Here is a 22,085-nt window from a genome sequence, read left to right as displayed (position 1 = left end):
CCTGCTTCTCCAGTCATTTCTTACGGGGGTCTAGACAACCAAGGTACTCTGCTTTTAGTAGTCAGCCATTACCAGCTTTCTTACAAGCTAATCCTTGCACCATGACTATAAATGACTATAAATTATGTAGGTGTTGACTCCATTTACAAATGAGGGAGATCAGCCACAAATTACAGAAAGTTGTTTGTTCTTGACACTGGACTTCTTTCACTGCAGGCAAACAGATCTGTGGATAAGACACGACAGCCACAGGCACATACTGAGGATATATCATTGTCCAGTCTCCAAAATTTATATCCCTTTCTGCCTCACTCTTTCTGAATGCCTGTAAAATAAGAAATCTGAATCAACTGAACTGAGCTTAAAGTTACCTTAATTCCCACCTACGTAGTTTGTAATCCACATGGGGACTACCTAGGCACATGGCATTATTAATTTTTAAGGAATCGACCCATTATGTTGTAATTAGAGTGTACAAAGGCTTATCTCCATGTGGGCATCACTCCATTTTGCAACTTAGAATCAGACACCCATTGTGGAAACAATTATTTTATCAGCAGATTCAACATTTCCTTCCCAACTTGAAGAACTCTGGCTCTTCTCTGTTTTTTATTGTCGCTTTAGCAATCTTTACAGTTCGGTTTGGAGGTTTTGGAGAGAGCATTCCTAAAAGTGAATGTCAGACAGACTGGCATCAACTGGTTTTGGAGTTTCAGCTGTTCTAAGTCACCTCAAACTCTCATCCCCTTCTCATAATGATTAATCTGAATTACACTTAGTACTGAAAGCAGCAAGGAACTAATGATGTTGCCACAATTATGCTTTACATATACTAAACATCCACGCTACAAACCCTAATACCAAGATGATTTTAAATTATTTAAATGGCAACCAAACAACTTCTTTCCCCTGGATGACTTTCTTACAGATATTTTGCTCTTCCTGCAGTTCTTGGAGCTCTGGAGTATGTAATTAAAGCATAAGAACATCATTTGTCAGAAGTGCTAAGTTCCTTGAACTCGTCAAACGGTTCAGCAAAAGTGCCAGAACAGGACATACTGTTTTCTTAAGAGTTTAAGCAAGAGTATTTCATTTTCTCTTATCCACATACACAAGCTAAATGCATAAAACCACATGGAAGCAACAGTTTACAATGGACATGAAATATAAGGTCCCATTTCACTATTTATACAAGCGCCTGCTTAACTTCATGCTTACAAAGTAACCCACTGAAGTCCATCTCCTGCTTAGCATGTATTGCTCAAACACTTAGCTAAACGGAGTCTTAAAAGTAGTTTATTTTTCCCCTAAACATAGAGCTTTAGGCTGCATACCACTAGATTCCTTTAGAAGTCTTGGTAGCATAAAGATCAACAGGCTCTGAGCTTTTGTCTGCCTTTGTTAAAGAAAAAGGTAAGGGAAAAAACCCCCCAAACAGTTTCCCTCCCTGCCCCCAAAGAGGCTCTGATTGAGACAATATCTTTAAATAATTCGCACAAGCCCCAATATTTAACAAAGCAGGACAATGAAATCCTGTAATTGACACAAAACACTTGTGCTGGAACAGAAGGGAACATTGTGACCCACATACACACAATGCAGTTAATAATTAAGGGGTTTTTGACAATAATATTTCTATAAATAAAAACACATCAATGGTAAGTAGCTAAGTAGTAACACTTGCACTGGCTGTTCATCTCTGTGGGAGTTTCCAGAAACCCTAAGGTACAGTTTATAAAGGAAAGAAAACCCACTTAGTTAGGCAAACTTCAAACAAACAACATACATTTGGGTAAATTAAAAAAAAAAAAAAAAAATTATTTTATATGTGCAAATCTCAAGACAAGGACAAAATTTTAGGTGAGGCTTGGGAGTTTCACTGTTAGAGCAAAACATCAACACGTCGCACAGGCCTGAAAACAATCGTTCTGTTGTCCGGCACATGGAAATCCTCTGTGCCAGGTGCTGCCAAACTATTTCTTGTCACAATTTCACTTTTACCCAATTTTGTTTACAAGTTAAGCAGTTTTGGCTTCCGAGTTCTACTTGTACCCAATTTGGAGACTTCCCTTCCCACTCATGGCCTAATTTTTTAAATTTTTTTTTAGACAGCTTATTGCTGCACCTCCGCATCCGACAAACTGCAAAACCCACAACATGCAAGACAGGAAAAACCTGCTTTACCACAGAAAAGAATTTGCTAATTAACTTTAATCGCATTAAATAGAGCAATAGATTTTACAGCAATATAAATCGTCTACTAACCCTGCTAGATTTTCTACTCTGGGATGATCCATACATGTCTTCCTCATAACCATTGGTCTGTTATGGAAGGAAAGGAAAGAAGAGGAAAAAAAAAAAAAAAAAAAAAAGGAGAGAAAAAAATTTGATGCAGACCCAAAAGGGAATTTTTAGCAAAAGTCATCACGAAAATCAAAGGCAGAGACAGAACTTTTGAAAGATACACCAGGAACAGGAGAAGTGCAGGATTAGGTCATGATTGCAAACATGAGGACATGAACATTTGTGTGTCTGTCAGTACTTGTATACCAGCCAAAAATGTCAAGGATACTCCTACTTGCCTTTTTTGACCCCTTTTTTACTTGTTAAGAAAAACCTTTGCTTCCCCTATTATTACTGCACTATAGCACCTGTCTCTTCAAACGCTCTGTGAAGGGAACACAGGACAAAAAGGGGACACTAGGGATGAGAGACTGCAATAAAATAAATTTATCACTGTAGTTACTGATATTACTGGCAATTGCACAATCAAAAAGCAGCAAATTGTAGCAGAATAATGTAATCTTAAATTTATATTTCAGAAATTAATTCAGTAAACATGCAATGCTGTATAAAATCTCTTCTTTTTAGCCTTCCCCAATTGCATCAAAATTAAACCCAGACAGTGACCATCTGCCACATCCCACTATTTTGTGTGGCAGTCTAAAGACTAATAAGATATTTCAGTCAGTTCAGCTGTCCTCTGTTGTACTCAATAGCCTGCCTTGTTGTCATTAAGATGTTTTCTCTCAAAAGAGAAAAAATAAACAGGTTCAGAAAGAGCGATTCATAAGTACGGTGAGATGCTTCAAGTCCCTACGGCAGCAGGGTCGGGAATAAAACAAAACAATCACTACAATGCAGTTTTCAGTCTGGAAACATAATGTTGAAGAAAAGAGGACAGACCTAAAAGTCACCTCAATCGATACCAATAAAAGCTCAGATTTCTCAAGCAATTCGCTATTCTGGCATCACTTCACAACAAGGCCTGGTTTAACATCAAATATGAGGAAGCACTCTGTGTATCTGGGACGGGGGCGTTTTCTTAACCGAAATTTAATTAGATTTTCTATCCAAATTAAGTTTTGAAGTCCAAGTTTTAATGCATTCCCAAAATGAAAATCCACTAAACCCATTATTGAATCAATTTCCAAGCAAAATATTTATCATATACTCTACAGTGGCTTCCTGAGAAATTACACTAATTAACTTAGAAACCAGTTTAGACCCAAGCTGGTAAAGCAACTTCTGGGAAAAGCTTCTCTACTGAAATGCAATATTCTCACCACAAATGGAGGGCCAATATCCAGTTTCTTTCTTCAAGAAGAAAGAATTTGAAATACTGCTATAGCCTTCTCGCATAGCTTGGGCTCTTTCCAGTTTTTACTAGAGTTTTTTTGGGCTCCTCGAATTTCTCTAACACCTTCCTGAAGAATGATTAAAATGATCCTTCAGCAGGTGAAGCCAACACTCCCAGCTCCAGCTCCAACAGCACCGTGCGGAGCAGTTACCTCCACCGCCCCTTGCAGTTCTACACTGAGGAACTGTTTGCCTTCTTTCAGCAATGTAATATTGACTAAATGTAACATAGACTAAAGGTAACCTCAGATCATTATCTGAACCATTCCTATACAGAATTCCTTACTTTGTAACAGTATATTTAAATTTTCCCAAATGTGTTATTCTTCATTTATTTTTACTATTATTCAGTTTTGACAAGTTGTCTCCTATCCATCATTGGTGTTTTTATTCTAACCTCGCATGAAACCACCCTCATTCCCTGGACTTAAGACAGCTGGGCAATACGGCCTCCTGTAGAACTGTTTTCCCCTTTAAAAACAGACGACGCTGTCTTCGATGGGAGTAGATCAGATGGGATCCTTTCTAGTTGTCTCATTATCTAACAGTATTTTTCAACTACTGTGTGGTTTGTTTTTTTTTTTTTTTTTTTTTTTTTTTTTTACAAGACTCAGTCTCACCCAAAGTTTCACTTAATGTCATGTGGAGACTTGCCAAGAGCCTTATAGTCAAGTTATAGTCACATCTAATGCTTTTCCTGTATACCCTTAAATAATTACTCTGCTTAAGGCAATTATGTTGAATTGGCATGATTCATTTTCCACAAATCCAAGTTAACTGTTTTTCACATTATATTTGAGGCACTTCTAAACATATTTAATTTGTCCCGCTATCTTTCGAACTGAAGCCCTATAGCTCACATCATTTCTCTTGTCACTATGACCCATCCTCTCCAGAGACTTCTCCCATGTGTATTTTTGAAGGCAAATGCTCCAGACAGCTCCTGAAGAGCAGGGTCAGTCTTATCAGACCTGGCTGACCTTTGTTTTATGCTACATTAACGCACTAAGCATCCAATCATAACCTTCATGAAAACCGGAACAAATAAACTTCCATACTGGGGAGGCTGAAATATTCAAATTTTACTTGTTCAGTCTTCGCATGCAATTCTTTTATGTGTTTTCCTCTTGCCTTGAACAGATGCAGAAAACTCTCTCATAGCCATTATGTAACACACTCTACCTTAGACTGTGGCTAATCCTGCTCCTTCAGGATTCTTTCACAATCCCACATTCAGCTTCCACTTCTCAGAAAATTCCCTGCTGACTGCCAGTGTACTGAAGAACCCCAGCCCAGCCTGGCAACCTCTTTTTGCAACTCACAGCCTTCCCTCCGCAGCACCAGCACACCACTCTGCCCTGTCTCGTGTACCCTTTCCTGCCCTGGAATTGTTCCCTATGAGATTCACCTAAAATTCTGACCGTGTGAAAATGTGTTATCCTTTACCTTCCATCCAGGTCTGGCTTTGCAGTGCTCTATGTAGGACCCTATTTGTACAGGTGCTAGTAAGGCATTGACACTACGCAGAATTACATTTAAGAAGAGATGTAGACTTCACTACATATATATTCTAACTACCTTTATGAAAGATGCAGCCATTGCTAGAGACATAAACTATCAGTATTACCTATTTCTGTGTAACGTTAAAGCTCAAATTAGGTTTTGAGTATTTCCAAGATACTCTTTATGTACAACACTTATGTAAATGCTTGGATTATACAACATTTTGCAGATGAAGCGATGCTCAGCATTCTTGGAGACCCAGCAAATCCTGAGATTTAGACTGTATCCTTGACATTAGGCTGGTGAGCTCATACAGCCAACATACTTGCACATATTCTTTGTCCTATCACAGTGGCTTTGTATGCAAAAACCTCTCTTGAGACAGTCAAGATACATACTGCTTTGGAGTAGTTCTTCTTTTTGGTCCGCTCATTCTCTAATCCAGCCTGCAGTGAGATTAAGAATGCAGGATGAAAAGATCAATGAGTTTATGTGCACCCATGCATAGCCAGGCATGCATTATCAACATGCAAAAACATCGGTCCAATTTTCCTCCAGCTCTACACAACATGGCTCAGTAAGCACACATGAAAAAAAAAAATCAGATCTCCAAGTCAAATGATTGGTTATTAAAGAATATTGTTAAAAGTGATGATAGTGCTGTTAAATTTAGTAGCCACAGTTAAAATCATTCATGCTTGCTGGGTTAAGTCAATTAAAAGAGCTACCAGCTGTCAATATATCCATGCAAAATCCAAATGTGTTTGAACTATTTCTGTATATAGGTCACTCACAAACAGATATGTTGCATTCCAATTTGAAATAGCGCAAGGAACGAGAGGAGAGTTAAAAAGCTGGAGACTCTATAAAGCTGCTCTCCACAGCTTGCTTTCTGCAGAAACTGAGACACTTCTATTTCAACACAGCATTGCCACAAGACAGCACTGCTAACAGTATGAGGAACTTTAAACTAAGCTTAAAGTCCTAGTCCTCTTTGTCCCTTCCATCTCCCTTCTATTCTTCCAAGAGTCAGCTTTATCTCGATGTGTTCAATGCAAATACTTGCTCTTGTCTTATTATTACCTACAGAGTTTGATTTTATCCTCCAAAGCAAAGGTAACAGCTCGATACACAAGCTGCAATTTTGGTAGGCAGTGTATTTGCCTTGTTACCTTTGCTAGATCTATTCAGAGTGGGTTTGTGAGAGTTCCTTTCCAGATTTACACTGAAATAAAACCAGACATACCTGGTCAAATGATGGACAGATTGTAAGTAAGATAAGAAGGTCTGTTAGGGGAAATCAAAGCTGTTCTGCTCTGTCCTATGGTCGCTACTGAACTAGATCAAGCTCAGATCTCTCTAATGATTCAGTGCTTTTCATCTGAACTGCATCAGAGTAGTAGGTGAGGGAAGCAGCATCTTTGCATCACAGATCATGAACTGCCTCAGGATCATTTTATATCATCCCTTATCTCTGATCAGTTATCACAACTGATGTTAGTTTCTTCTTCATAATTAGTTTTAAAACACACACTGCAACTTGCAGACTATTCTCACCACTGGGTAGGTGCTGGTATATTCCAAATGTGACTGTAAAGGCATGAGAGGAAAGAAAAATCAGAATACAAGCGAAAACACGGAAGCAAGTTACGGCAATCAAAAGAATCCCCCAAACCAAACACACACACAGAGGCACAGAGATGTAAATCCCAACTAAAGAACTTTGATAATGCAGGACTTCTTGCACAAAGCGAGAAGTCAGGAACTTTGGAGCAAAGAAAACAAGGAAAATGAACAAACTCCATCATGAGTGTTTCATAACAAAACAGTATTTCATACTGGATGGTCTCAGATTACAGAGAGAAGTGGGAGAACAAGGGTACTTGCAGTAGAAAAGAGACTGAAGAAAGACTCAAATGTCTCAACAAACACGGGATGATGTTACTGAGCTTCCCTAGGAAAAAAACATGTGATAAAGAATTGAGCTTGTAGAACTTCTGAAACAAGAGAGGCAGGACACCTCATGGATTCAGGATGAGCTACAGAAAAGCTATTAAAGATGCCCCTTCATTGCAGCTGAAGGTCTGCTGGCAGGAGGCAGATTCACTTGAACCAGCATTAAATGTAGGCCACTGTTTACAGTACAGTCACAGCTGCAGAGCTTAAATCAATATGCTGGCCTGGTCTAAATCAACACCTCAAGTGGTTCTGCAGTCCATACAGATGGCTGCTCTGCCAGAGGCATCCAGGCCAGCTCCCCAAAAGCTAGCTCAGCAGATCTCTGCTGCCTGCAGTTCAGATATCCACTCAGAAAATATTCCAGGAGAAAACCCAGAGTAAAACCCACACAGACTACTAGGCTGGTAAAATTTTAAGGAGACATACATTTCTGACATTGGCTCATACCACTGAAAACTTCCTGCACAGAAAAGCAGCATAGCTTCAAAAAGCAACTCCTAACACTATCAGCCCCTCACAGTGCAATGAGCCCAGGTGCCAAAGATACAAGATCCATTTTCAGAAAATGGAAGACTTGCAAACCAATTACAATGGCATCCTGCAACTATGGAAGAAGTCTTCAAATACAAAAAAAAAAAAAAAAGACAAGAGCATTCGGAATTATCTGAGTAGTTTTATAAACCCTTTGTGGACACAAGGCTATAGTTTTTGGTGCTTTCTTCACTCCAAAATATCTCAGAAGCCAAACTGAACTCCAGTCCTTAGAGGTAACATTTTAGGTTGGTCATTTATTTTTGTTTGTGGTTGTTAGTTTTGGTTTGTTTGTTTTACTTTGTTGTTTTGAATACACACACAGCAAGAGTCAAACCTTTGCAAAGGGCCAGAGAGAGATGATGTTGAACTATTAAAAGCATCTACTGTAAACCCACACTAGGAAAATGATCCATGTGTGTTCTATCAATTCATTGTGACTAAAACAACTAAAAGTTGGATAAGGGTAAATTTCAGCTCAGAGTAGCAAACATTTGATTTCATCTACAATCCCAGTGACACTTGGATCAGGGAAGGAAGCTCTGTCAAAACTTTTCCTGTGCATGCCCAAGTGTCAGCTTGCGTAAAAATGTTAACCAAATGCTACTTTGTGAGGACAGGGGGGATACTGTGCATTATCACTAGAAATACCAGCATGAAAAGTTTCAACCAGATCCTTCTGTCAGAAAGGGACGTTCTTTGCAAAAGTATTAGGTATTTATGGGCCATCCCAGGAACCACGTGGAGACCGTTGTTCACCAGACCAGTAGCGGTTACTGCAGCCTGAAGGAATTCTGGCAGCCCAGAGACTGTAAGGAAGAAGGGTCAGGAGAGCTGCTTCTTGAGAGATGGGGGTAAAGTACAATGCAAGGATCCTGCTGTTTAAATATATAACAATAAAACCCAGGACGATGTTACAAAAGCACATCACATGGAATCAGCAGCGCATTTCCATGAACAAAAGGTGTTTCAGATGAAGAGGGCTCCTGCTATCACCACAGTGCCAGTGCATTCACATCCTGCCACATCAAGGGACACACAACTGCAGCCATGGTTGAACAATCCATTTGTATTGTAATCATCTTCTAAAGAGAAATAATTGAAATTTCAACTGATCTAGAGGGCTTTTTTCCCCTTCAAAAAATACTTGCATAAACGTGTCAAAATTTAAGCAAAATAAACATCAGTTTTCATGTTCAGCTGTGAAGATAAGCTTTTCTTCACTGAATCTCTGGAGCTTTAAGGCATCTTCTAGCTTTGAAAAGCACTAAAATAAAATCTTTACGCTTTTAAGATTGCAGCCTTAACAGCGTTTCATAAGTAGCAATAAAGATTCCACTACAAAGGGAACAAGACAACCCTTAGAACTTCTAAGTACATCTTATGCTACCTAACATTGAACTCCATTAGGATCACTGAGCAGACTCTGCAGTAGTAATTTCCTCCACCCCACCATCTTCCAGACTCTTTTAGAGGCATATGACTTGTTCCACTTGATCCTGTTCTTTTGGGAATTGTTTGTCAGGAAAAAAAACGTAGCTCTAGCCTAGATAACCATTAGCAAGTGTTTTAAGGGTAAGAAAAAAAAGCACAAGAAATCTCCCTACAAGCCAGAAACCAAGAATTGTAAATCAAGACCTTGCTATGAATGGTCTTTCTTGTTCTATACAAATAGAACTGATCCTCCAGCTATCCAGCTTAACTTACATAATTAGTGCTACTGATAAATTAGGACAAACATCAGTAGAAGAAAAATATTCTCCAACACAACAGTTTTAGGCACAATGGCTCCGTAACAAAAACTAGTTGCAGCTGATTCACGCTCAGGACTGAGCGCTTCCTCCATAGTCTGTGAGGGATTGTTTCAGTTTTGTGGTTAGCCGAATGCTTCTCCATATGTCTCAGCAGCAGTGAGCTGATTATGTCCATGCTAGAATGAAGTTAAGATTTGTACATGTGTATTATCTGCAAAAGTTCTATATGGATATTTTGAGGAAAAAACTGTTTGAACTTTTCCTACAGATGAGTATTAGCATACAACAACACTCTCTGCTCTCCTAATCCCTCCCTCCCTCCACAAAACTCAGCTTTGCAGATGAATTTCAAGTATCTCTAAAGCAGTTTTGAGGAGAGCGTTCACCTGTAATTCCAAAGTGCTTAAGACTTACTTCCACTGATAATTTGCTTTAGGTTTCCTGAGTTGATAAACACTGATTATGGGGTAAGCCAGCACACTCTCTTTCCGAATTCTCAGTATCAATAATGAAATGGGGAGCTCACAAGGCACATACAAGAGCGAGCTGCATGTACCAGTGTTTTGGCTAAGTACTTCCTGCAACACTGACGCTGAACAGCATTTACCAGCAAGGTTTTTACAGAGCCGCATGCTCTGCTGATGTTCCTGCACAGCGCTTACAAATCTGACAATTCCCCTGGTTGAAAGAATTGTTGACTTACATGTATTCAAAAAGCCCCATATGCCTTGAACACAGAACACGTCGAGACCTTGGAAGCATGATGCTACCCGAGAACTACAACCAGTCTGGTGGTACAGGAGGGCAGCAACATCAGTACACACACATGCACACTTAAATTCTACAATTTACCAACCCTCAGGCTTCCACGGCTACCCACTGACATGCGCTCATCTTCATCCGAAGCCTATCAAAAGAAAGTATAAAGATAAGAAAATAATGAAAAGAACACAAGTAACAGGCAGCGAGGATAAATACTGATGGCTTTGATGGAACAGAAGGAAAGAAAAGACTTACAGAATAAATGTCTTTAAAAAAGAATTGCATTAAACTATAGCAGAAAGTAAATGAAATCTGCCCCAGAAACACTGTTGAGCATTTTACTATAAGGTGAATGACAAGCTTGCTCAGGTGTTCCCTGTGGTATGCTCTTGGCCCACAGTCTAAATACATGAACATTAAACACCCCGAGCAGGTTACTTCCCCACCTTCTACCCCCTGCCCCTCTTTACTCTTGCACATTTGCAAAAGCTCCCGGAGTGACTGGGGAGGGCAGAGAAGTCAGGAAGTGGCTTTGGGGTTTTCACCTGGCTGGGGCTGGGTGTGGGGAGCTTGTTCATTTTTTTCTTTTAAAAAGGAAATGCCTTATATATGTCTGGTTTTTTTAATTTGAAATACCTAGCTATAAAGAAAAAGCAAAAGTAGATACTAACCGAGGCATTTCTTCGGGCTCTACGGGAATAACGCTCACTGTCTTCCTACCAAGGCAGCAGAGAAAAACAAAGAGCGAAGTGTTGAAAGGACAGAGACACCAAAAGAGCACTTTCAGAAAGACACAGTGAATTTCAACAATGTTTAGGAGTCAGTAAGGTTAAACCAAATAATGGAAGGTGACACCTTGTCACGTCAGAAAAACTCTTTTTGCCTTCACTTGTGACCCCAACTTTCTCCCTCTCCGTTTTATTCTGCTACACACTTTCATTACTTTTACAGAAAGTTGTACACAGTGACATCTTCATTTGCATCTCAAAAAAACCATTTCAAGTGCACCTCTCTGCATCCCGGAACCAGCATACTTACAGTGCTTTTGAATTAAGCTTTCCAGTTTGCAGTCCTTCAAAAACAAATCTCAGAACTCTTCTATTGGAAATAAATGTGGCAGGGCAACGGTCTCTCTCTAGTGGATATCCCAGAGGGGCACAGCCTGGCCCCCTCTTCGAGACCAAAAGCATCTGTGCTCTGCTTACAGCCTCTGAGACACGCAGCACCGACTTTTGCAGGCCAAAAGCTGTGCTAATGCTGGAAAGGCTGTATGGTGTATTATGTTTCCAAGAAAGTAATTTTACATGAAATTTAGAAACTGTGGTAGAAAACAGGGGAAAAAGTTTCAACATTGTAGTTAACGGTTCTCAAAGGCAAACTGATTTCTAAGCAAGGCAATTTTTGGTAACATGGAGCTGAATTCACCTAGCAAGGATTTGAAGAGATTTAATGGCTTATTTGTGAGATTAGAGCATCTTGGTAGATGGTTGGTCCATTTGGCAGCAGGCTTTCAAGAAGGCAGAGAGTGAACCAGCATTTATGCCAATTAATTATCCAAGCTCAAAGAAGCCAGAGAGTTGGAAAAGTTATCTTCCACACTGGAAATCAGCTGTTTGGTTTTGCCTTTTTCAGCGTGTGCTACTCAGCTTGTAGGGCAAGGCCACGAACAGTTTTTATCTGGCACCGCTGGGAAGCTTATGGAATAAGCTTGTGTTTGAAAGACATTTCATCCCAATGTCTTCCAGCCCTTTAATAACTACTTCATCTTATATTATTGGTGTTAAAACAGTCAAATGCTGCTACTGCCCAAGTCCATACCTGGTACCAACTTCACTGGCTTAGCAAATAGTAGAATCCAGGATGTTGCATTATCGAAAAAGCAAGCATTAGCATATTAGCAGTAATAATGCATCTGAACAGTTCCCCTGGACCAGCAAGTACAAAAGTAACTCAAGAAGCATGGATAAAACTTGCCCAAAATTTAACTGATGACAGATTTGAGAAGACTCAAACTGTAACAAAATCCACAGGAAGTAAAATGAGTACACATGTTCCGTGTATCACAAGGCGCTTTAACAGGTCTGTATGTTAAACTAATCTTCAAGTGATACGGTGGAGACAGAGGTCTGTAAAAATATAACAAATGCATCTAACCAAACCCTTGCCAGTTTTAAGGTGACCATAAGCCACATTTCAGGTATTGATGTGGACTGCAAGAATCCTTGTGGTTAAGAGTGCAATTCACGCTTCCAATACATGAAAATACCTACTTTGTGGGATTTCAAACTCTGTGAGCTATACAAAACTTCAACACATAAAACAACAACATGTTGTTTAGCTACGTCAATCAAGGCCTACCATCCATTGCTCGATGTCTCCCCATTTAGTATCCAGACCATAATATTTCTACAGACAGAAAAGGGAAAAAAAAAGAATTTAGATGAGAAAGGCAAACACAGAACATCTGACATGCATTGCCAGGTTTCGGCCAAGCCACATAGCTTCACACACACACGCTGGGGAAGAGCTGTGCCAAGGGCCACCAGAGTCCCCGCAGCAGGTGCCCAGGACAGGCTGTCCAGCAAGGGGAGAGGTAGGACCCAAGGTACTTGACAGCTTCTTGTTTCTCAGCAGTGCCGAAACACAGCGCTGTGGGGACAGAAACAAGGAGCGTAATGAGTCTTGAATTCCTGACCCACTTAAGTCAAGTCTCATTACAAGGGATCAAAACGCAAAACACTTTCAGGATGAAAAATGCTGTCAAATCATGTTTACCATACAGATTTGTCAAACCAGGAAGACAAGTTGAATACAAGTAATCTCTGTGCACTCTTATTCCCTGAACTCAGAACTCCCCAGAGCTCCTTTTCAGTGCACGCGGCCTTTGGGCTGCACTCGACCATCTCGACAGTGGTGGTATCGCCAGCGAGCACAGAAGAGGAACCGCTGGGACATGTTTCACCAATGCAGGCAGACTGGAAAGCCCTCTGCATTTCAGTACCAAATGCCATGTGTTTTCCTGGTAGATTGGCTCTTATGAACCATTTCTCAGTTTGTATTTTATTCGTACAACATTGGCAACTTTCCTTCGCATTGCCACCAGACAGCAAATTGTTCAAAGATGGACAAGTTTAGCAGGACTTTTCTTCCTCCCCAAACATGCATTTTGAATCTAGTCTTGGGAAGTTTGCATTTATAATGGTGACCATAACATTCCTGTGTGAAGAAAAAAAAAAAAAAATCACCAGCCTAAAGCACAGTAATCGGCAAATGGAAATCCTGCTTAAGGAAGCATAATATGTATTTTAGAGCAATTTAGATTATGTATTTTGACATTCCTGTATTTATGGAAAAAAACAAGCTCGTACTTGCCAGCTTTCTTAGAGGCTCGAGGAGGCAATATCAACAGTCAAAGCCTTAGGTAATGATCAAATAAATCAGAAACCTGTTCTGTATTATATTCTGCATTTAGCACTCATCTCAATGGTAATAATGTAATTTACTTTCACCACTAAAAACCTCATTCACTATTTATTAATAAACTAGAACAAATGGCTGCATGTTCTTTGATACTGTATCAGCTGATTCCCACTTCAGAGTTCTTCCTCATTAAACAAAATTATTTTCATGTGAAAGTCATCTTCATTTTCATCTTAACAGCTCTGAACAGAAGAAAGTCTGTTACAAAGTAGAATAGGCAGAGGGGTGCTCAATTACACATCCTCGATACCCCAAACTGTACAAGGACCTTTAAATCTTGTCAGATTTGGGGTCAAACTGGCAAAAAGCAGAGGCATGCAGCAATCCCATTTATTAGGAAAAATATTAGAAAATAAGTTCTTAAGGGCAATAATTTGAAAACAGGAAATAATAAATTCACTGCATTGCAGTTTTAAATAGCATGCAAACATCTCTCTGGAACAAGGAAAAGAGACAACGGTTCAACAAGCTCTTTAACCACATCCCTACGAGAACAGGGAAGTATTTTCCACTGCCTTCCCTGCAAAGCATCTGTGTGCTCAGATACATCTATTACCTCTATACAATGCCTAGCCAAATTGCACACAAGTGAAAATTCTCCCTTAAACTGCAAGAAATTAGAGTGCACGATATGAACCATTGTTTCTTCAAGCATTACACGCTTCCTCACAAGTGCTCAGACTAGTTACTTCCAGGCAGAAGCATAACACACACAACATGACCCCTGAAAATCATATGAACTCCAGCTGGTTAGGATTGTGTACATGATCGAAACCTACCGATTATATGCTTTGTGGGAAATCAGGTCAGGTAAAGCCTTATTAGAGGATTTTCCCCCCTCAAGAGATGTATAACATTTTCTAACACTAGAAATCAATTAAAAACCAAATCCACTACGAAAATCAAGAATCCTTTCTCACAAATAGAAAGGATCCATAAACACGCTAATAATTTTTCTAACATCTGCTGTTTCCTTTTCCTGACCTCCATTCTCCTTACTTTGTAACACAGGCTTCTGAATTCAGTTTTGCAAAAGGGAGATGAGGAAATACCCCTTAAACTTGCCACGAGTTAAGTTCCACTTACAGTCTTTTCCTCCATCATGTAAAACTAGATGGCTAAATGCTTAATATCCCCCAAAAGAAAAACGTTAATGAATGCAATTGCCTTGAAACTATTTTTAATTTATAATCTTTTAAACAGCATCTCTCACACTGGACTGAAGTGGACTCCTCAGTCTCTTCCCATTTCTTTCTCTAAGGTGACTCTTCTGTTCTGCCCAAGGGGTCTGGTTTGAATGGCCACATGGGTTAAAGGAAGAAATTGTGCTTATCCATTTGTTTGGTCTTCAGTTCGAGGCCTTTGCCAGACTCAAGTTACCTTCTACCCTGAAAAGTGATATTACAATTAAATAATTAATGACATTAATACCATTGAGAGAGAATTCCAGATCAGATTTGCTTGCTAAGTGATAGTGAAAATGCTAAGACTTGCAAACCCACTACAGGATGTTGCGAGGCTAACCCACTTATCTTCTCATCCATATCAGGACACCAACAGTAAACAACCTCCTTGTTTCCCATGGGGCTGCCTATGTACCAGAAGATTAAATTAGTTCCTATTAAGGAGTTTCATAATGAGCCTGTTGATCCATGGGCAGATGTTAATTTGAGTCACTCGGTACATAGTCAACTCCACAAATAAAAACAAGAGTAAGAGATATTTGTTGCCAAATTCATGGGGTCAGGATTCAATATCAGAGCACATGATTTGAGTAGCTATCTTCATACACATATGCACTTAAAGAGGAGAACAGCATTTCCAAGAAGCACACACGCTGCTAGGTCAGGCAAGAGAAACATGCAGTTAAGGCAGCTGGAGTGCCAGAACAAAACAGGCTGTGGGTCGAGAACACATTTATCATTCAGCAAGCAATAAAAATCTCAGGAAAAAAAAAAAGAGAAATATTCAATAAAGTAGAAAATGGCAGGCTTGAAGAAATATATGCTTCTCCCTCTCTGCAAAAACTCTTTGTATCTTCTTTGTATCTGTTTCTCTTTCTGGGTACCACACAGTTCACATGCTGGAAGTATGTAACAGCCAAAGATCGTTAACACAAACCCAAAAACTGTTGTTTCATAGCAAATGACCCCAGTTACAGCTATTATCATTATTTTTGCCATGGTTTGGAACTAAGAGAAGAAAATTGGGAGGAGGGAAGAGATCATGACTTTACATTTAGAGAGTATTAAACAACACAAAAGCATTTACAATGCTTAGGTCACACTGGAAGAAAGGCCATAGAGTTTATTTACCAAAAGATTACAAATTCAAACACAGCATCTCTGATTTACTTCAGCGACTTTCTGCAAACAAAGTGATCTGAAAGTCATTCTTTCTGGTGGCACCTGTTAGATGCTTGCCAGACAAAAATATTTTCAACAATACACTTGGCCTTCAACTCCAAAATGGGTGTACGGTTCTCAGTGACATGTGGAGCCACCATACCCAGCTATGATGGCTGGTTTGCCGAGCTACTTTTCTGCTTATTGCTTATTCTTTGCCAAACAGTCTGTAGAAAAAATTATATTAAGTGTCCAACCAGGCACATTATACACGGGTCATCTTCCCTCACTTCCCTTTATTATCCACTCCACGAGCCTACGGGATGGAAGGAGGGAATTGTATGGAAATACAAAGCCTGCTGTGCATCTTCCACTCTTTAGGGCTTTTTCTGATAATGCTAGCAAGACTCATAACGTGGGAACACACACATGCAAACAAGAATGAAAGACAGCAAGCCCTACCTTCTGAACTTGATAGATCTAGGGGAAAAGGGAAAGAAATAAGGAAACAAAAGCTACATGAACAAATAAATAGCAATGCAACGTTCCACAGCTCATTCTAAAGGGGAAAAAAAAATAGTCATTTATACAGAATATACAGCAAAACACAAATACAAAACAGTGCACATTGAAGCCCTGTAGAGCTACGTGGAATGAAAGCAGCATTTACATTCTAGGCCTCCTCCACATGAACAGCTAAGACGCAGCATCCCCGTTTTCACACCCGCTAGGCTCTCGGAAGAACATACAACTTTTGCTCCCTAGACTTTGTCCCAGACCACAACCCAATCCACCTGTAAGCCAGGACCTCTCTCTTTTCCAGCCTCCCTCCTTCAAAGTAACGGATGCCCAAATATTCACCTGGGATGAGAGTTGTGCATCTACTACCACAATAAAAGCAAACGGCATTAAATACAGAAAAATTGTTCTTTTAAGGACAAAATTTGTCCTTAACCAGTGAAGCATAGTTACTAATGCAAAAGCATCAATGCTATACATCTTTCACCTGTGTACAGCACAGTGGCAGCTTGTTAAAAGTCTCTGAAAATCTCTTGCACATACATTGCCAGCATTGCAGGATCTCTGCAGGTTGCTTTTTCAATTTTTCATGTTTCCACAGAGACTCACACCATTTGCAGGCACTAAGAAATGCACTACTGACTGTACAAAGTTGTTCCATAGTCTTGAACCATTTTAATAATACACAAAAGCATTACAGCCACCCTAATACATCTGAATTTGGTTTAAGTGGAGAACTGCTCTCGATAGATCAGCTTTGTAAATCCACATGAAAACAGAAAATACGTTTTTTTCTTGCCTCCTTGCAGCATTTCTAAAACAAGAAACCCTTCTTGTTCAAAAAGACCTAACTAGCTACACAAATCCAGAAGGAAATTGAAGCTTCATTCTCCCCACTTCTCTGCTGAACACTTTGCTTTGTATCTGCAGGAAACGTACCACAGCTCTGGCCTCGAAGCCCTCAGCTGCCTTTCTGCTTCTCTTCCTCCATAAGCATTGATGTGAATAAATACCACCAGCAGCCCTCTGTTCTGTGAGTACAACCCCGGGGGGAATTGTATGTTGCTCTGACTCCAATCCTTCGGCTGGTCAGCAGGAGGCAAGGTAATCAGCCACCTGTATTTTGGAATATTTGGGCAATCCCTGCCATCCATTGCTCTTCTGGTCCACCTCAGGGGAACCCAGATCCCTGTGCTGGGAAGCAAAGTGCACTTCTTTCAGTCTGCACGTTCCTGATCGGGTTCTCCTTTGTGATTGTGAAAGACCAGAACCCAGCTTAATACCTCAGAAGCATTAATTCCTATTCCTACAAGCGCAGAGGGGGATAATTGAGACCCGCATTTACAACTAGCATTCCCACACAACTAATCACCTTAGTTATCTTTTACTAAGAAAACCTTGAAGAGGAACATGAGCTAAACCCTCCCACAGTTCCCAAGACTGCATACCGACAGATCTTTTGCTTTTCCATTGCACACGCAGAGTGCCTTTCATCCAAACACCATTTTAGATGTGGCAATTACCACGGAGATGTTTAACTTTTAAGCTTTAACTTTTTCATGCTGTTGTTTCACCCACGCTTCAAGACAACACCATGAAAGTCTTATTTTCTAAACCCTGATGCTTCTGGCTTGGCGCAGCAGGTGTTCCTGCTGAATGCAAAGCAAGACACACAAGAGGTCCTGTGGCCAGGACCCAGATTGCCGAGGGACAAGATAACAATGAGGCCCTTGTTTAGGACCAGACACTGTGGAGGGCAGTGGAGAGGACCACAGGGACAAAGCCAAGCACGTCATTGTAAGTGTTCCAACACTTCATAAAACCTGGAATTTTTTGGTCATCCATTAGCTAACAGGCAAGACAACAGTTCTGCTCCAAAGTGGCTGATCTCTCATCAGGATACTAGCCTTAGATAGTATGTTACAGGAGAAAATACACACTTTTCAACGATTATCTCTATGGCAGGAATGTCCCTCATAAAATGTTTAACAGAGTCAACAGACATCTAAGCAGTCAACTGTCTTAAACAGCACTTTCCTGTATTACAGTATGACAAAAAAAATGTGATTTGTCCACAGTACTAGTTGAAAACTGCTTTCCAGGTTTCCTCATCACGTGAGGTTTCCCGCAAAAATAAAGGTTTTCACAGAAGTAACTGCAGAACAAGACAGAACAAAAGAGTACAGCATGGTTCGATGGCAGAAATCCAGAGTCTGCTAACAACATCCTCAACATTGTCCCTCTCCAAATTTTCATATGCATCTCCACATAGGTTGTTTAAGATTAACCTTCATAACCCACTTAATTTCTTCCTTGTATAAGTAAACACCGAGTTTCATAGTCAGTTTCCCCTCCCACGAGAATTCTGCTTTTCTCTCTTTTTCCTGCACTGCCTGGGACTTTAAACAGCTTCAAACAATTCCAAATGTGCCATGGAACCCACTGACTCAGGTCAGACTTGCAGGCACTAAGTCCTAGCAAGGGAAGAAGGGCCCAAGTCACAGGATGGGTGATCAGATCAAGAGTGTTTACAAGTCTTTTGCCCAAATCAACTTGGAATTAGTGCATTTACTGAATTTACGACATGCTCAAGGAATCAACATGGAAAAAAAGAAACCCATTGTAGAAAGCACTGGTAACATATTCTGTTCTAAAGAAATACAAATCCAAAGGAGGAAAAGTACATGCAAATTAGTATGCTGGTAAAGAACAAATTCACAAAATAGCCAAGGCAAGTTTTGTGCTGTGCCTTTAAAGTGAAAGCTGCAATGAAGCCAGGAGACAAGCACAAAGCTCTTGCCTTGAACTAAAAGTACACGCTCATCTGCTGTGTGAACTGGCAAGCAAGAATCTTATCCTGCAAATTAAGGAGTGGGAGGAGATCATTCTCTTTTCACTTCAGGCACTAATATCAGCTTAAATTGTGGTCTCCAAGTGTCAGTCTTTGAGGAGACATTTAAAGTCCTGCCAGCAGAACACACAGAAGGTACTCCTACATAAAACGTTCTCTACAATTAGCCCTAATGCTGCAGCTTTTACATGTCTTGAAACATCACTGTAAAATATTTCTTGGGAAAAAAGTCTTTAATATATCTTAGGCAAAGCTTCTAACAAAAAAAAAAAAAAAGAATACACAAAAAATTCTTCTCTCCATTTACCTGGTAGCCCCGTGAGAATTAACAATTTGTTACACAGAAAAACTCAGCCGACAACTCCTGATTTGCTCTTCTGCCTGAATTAAAAATAAATATCCGAATACACACCAGCATTTGTCTCAGTACCAAACACATCTCTACAGTACGAGCCAAGGACTGGCTTTAGACTCTGCAACTGTAAACCAAATGTTTGAAGGCCATGGCAGCATGGTATGGTAAAAAACACAGGACCCACCACTGATCTGACTCCCATCATCTGGGTGGGTACCAGTGGCATGGAAACAGGCAAGGGAGCAAGTATCACCTATTACAATTGTCCTTAGAACACGCATTGGTATTGCCTCACAAGACTTCTCCTGTACTGACTGTCACACAAGCATGCCAGAAAACATACTGTGACCTGCTGATTAATTATTTACATCTTTGGTGGATAACAACAACAAAGCAGCACAGAATGAGAAATCAGAAACATTCAAGCAGTTACGTTTATTAGATCTGTGCCTTTCATAGACCCTCATGTCCAGGAATCCGTTCTCTACTAAATATATAAATATATACGCATATGTGTCATTCATGAGTGGTCGCTACCCTTATCTTCATAAATTAGAACATATCAGATCATGATTCTTGTGCTCATCCCCTTTCTTCAGCTCCAGGAAACACTTTTCATTTACCTAGTTCATACTTTCCTATTCAACTTGTACTCATGCTCTCCTCCTTACTCTCCTTTCCCTGAAAAAAACCCCATGTGGGCACACATACCCATCTTTCAGCTGCCTAGCACGAGGTGATGGCAGCTGATGAGATGATGCTGCCGCTGGAACACATCCGCAATCCTGCCCCACCACAGCGAACGGCCGCCACCTTCCACAGCAACATTCCCACCTCTCACACCGCCACTCAAAGGGTGGGTTTTTTCTTCCGAAAGCCCGTCTGTTTCTGCTTATATCATTTCTCCAGCTGTCCTCCACTACAGCAGTATGCTGCTTCACATCAAGTCTCTAGAAGAATTCTTAATCACCTTATATTCCAAGCCAAGTTTACAAAAGCCATCCCTCCAAGCACACAAACCATGAGATGAATAGCAGTGACCAGCCTGCACAAGGGCTGAGCCCACACCAACACCATTGTCTAAAGACAAGCTGCCTGCCACGAGCTTCTCCTTGAAAGCCCTATTTGAAACAAAAGGACCTTATCAAGAGTGTGGCTGATGACACGATTTTAAATTGCCAAAAGAACTGACTATGCAAGAATTTCTGCCGTCAATTATGTGTGCTACATGAAGTAATTTCTGCCAAAAGAGGAGCTTGGTATGGTATTGTGTAGCCCTCCCCATTTACTGATGGGCTTTACTACAGTGTTGTGACCAGTCTTCAGCCTACAGATCCAGCACAGGGCATTTTAACAGCCTTCCAGTGAAGTGGCTGCTCATTCTACCTACAGAAGCATTCATAAGGTACAGAACAACAACAACAAAAAATGTTAGATACTTGGTGCTTTTGCACTGGCATTTCTTTTGTAATGGCAAGCAGAACATTAGTTAAAACACATATGTATACTCATGATGCAAAAGTCACCCAATTATTTTAAAATGAGGAAAATGAAGCACAGATTAAGAAATGTCATTCATACTAGATGGTGGGCAGCAGAGAAGCCAATTTCCAGTTCAAATCCAAACCATTAAAACACCCTACTTCATTGCCAGCAAGAGCTATACTGCCATGTTTATGGCTTGTAATGGTAACATCTGGAAACTTTTAAGCCAGACCAACAATATAAATATATTCTCAAGTAATCCATGCTCCATAAGAAGCCTGTCAGGGCACGTACATTGCTTTAAGCATGAACAAGTACACATATATGCAATAAATTTATTTATTGCTTTTTAACTCCTGTAGCTGGCTCTAAAAAGCCTTCTGAAGTAGTAATGCAAGTGCTTTAAGTTCTGGTTATTCAAGATGGTAGTACTGGGAATACACTATTTATTTCTCTGAAAAGTTTGCAAAGGAAAATGAAGATGGCATACAACAAGCTGTACAGACACCAGTATCACAGTATGCTCTTCTCCAAGGAAGGGGTAGGTGCCAAATCTTTTGTGTTGGCCACCAGTTGGGATTTTCTATATTTATGTTTTATTATATTTGCAAGATACATGTGGCAATGAAAAGCTTCCTGCAGCCATCCTTAGTAGCTCTACCTTGCATTTGGGAGCTGAGACTATGCTATTTGAAAAAAATTACAGAACATCCAAACTTGCAAAATATTAAACAAACGTGTAGTCACTTTATGTAATTTATGCCAGTGATTGTAGTGGGTATCTGGCTTAGCTTTCACTGAATTTAGTATTTCAGAGTGATATCCTATACCATCCAATTTCTATTCATACAAAGAAGTTTTCACAGATTTTCAGGTCAATAGCTCTTCAGTTATTAACTGCA

The 22,085-nt window shown here is 40.1% G+C and overlaps 1 protein-coding gene across 9 annotated transcripts in view; it reads right to left on the bottom strand.

Annotated features, from left to right (window-relative positions):
- Window positions 1–22,085, bottom strand: part of LRRFIP1 (LRR binding FLII interacting protein 1) — a 111,544-nt gene that overhangs the window by 41,309 nt on the left and 48,150 nt on the right. For 8 of the 9 annotated variants that reach the window (XM_065637208.1, XM_065637200.1, XM_065637207.1 and 5 more), the window contains exons 3-9: window positions 16,436–16,453; window positions 12,507–12,554; window positions 10,820–10,864; window positions 10,243–10,293; window positions 6,700–6,732; window positions 5,541–5,588; window positions 2,266–2,322 (exon numbers count right to left, since the gene is read on the bottom strand). The exons of the other annotated variant lie outside the window; for it this stretch is intronic. In XM_065637208.1, the coding sequence (XP_065493280.1) occupies window positions 2,266–2,322; window positions 5,541–5,588; window positions 6,700–6,732; window positions 10,243–10,293; window positions 10,820–10,864; window positions 12,507–12,554; window positions 16,436–16,453 (300 nt within the window). The remainder of the gene's footprint in view (window positions 1–2,265; window positions 2,323–5,540; window positions 5,589–6,699; window positions 6,733–10,242; window positions 10,294–10,819; window positions 10,865–12,506; window positions 12,555–16,435; window positions 16,454–22,085) is intronic. 9 annotated transcript variants of the gene reach the window in all.

This window comes from Caloenas nicobarica, chromosome 6 (genome assembly GCF_036013445.1).
Source record: "Caloenas nicobarica isolate bCalNic1 chromosome 6, bCalNic1.hap1, whole genome shotgun sequence".
Lineage (NCBI taxonomy): Eukaryota > Metazoa > Chordata > Aves > Columbiformes > Columbidae > Caloenas > Caloenas nicobarica.
Note: the sequence above shows the minus strand (reverse complement) of the source record. Positions and strands in the feature narration are given on the sequence as shown.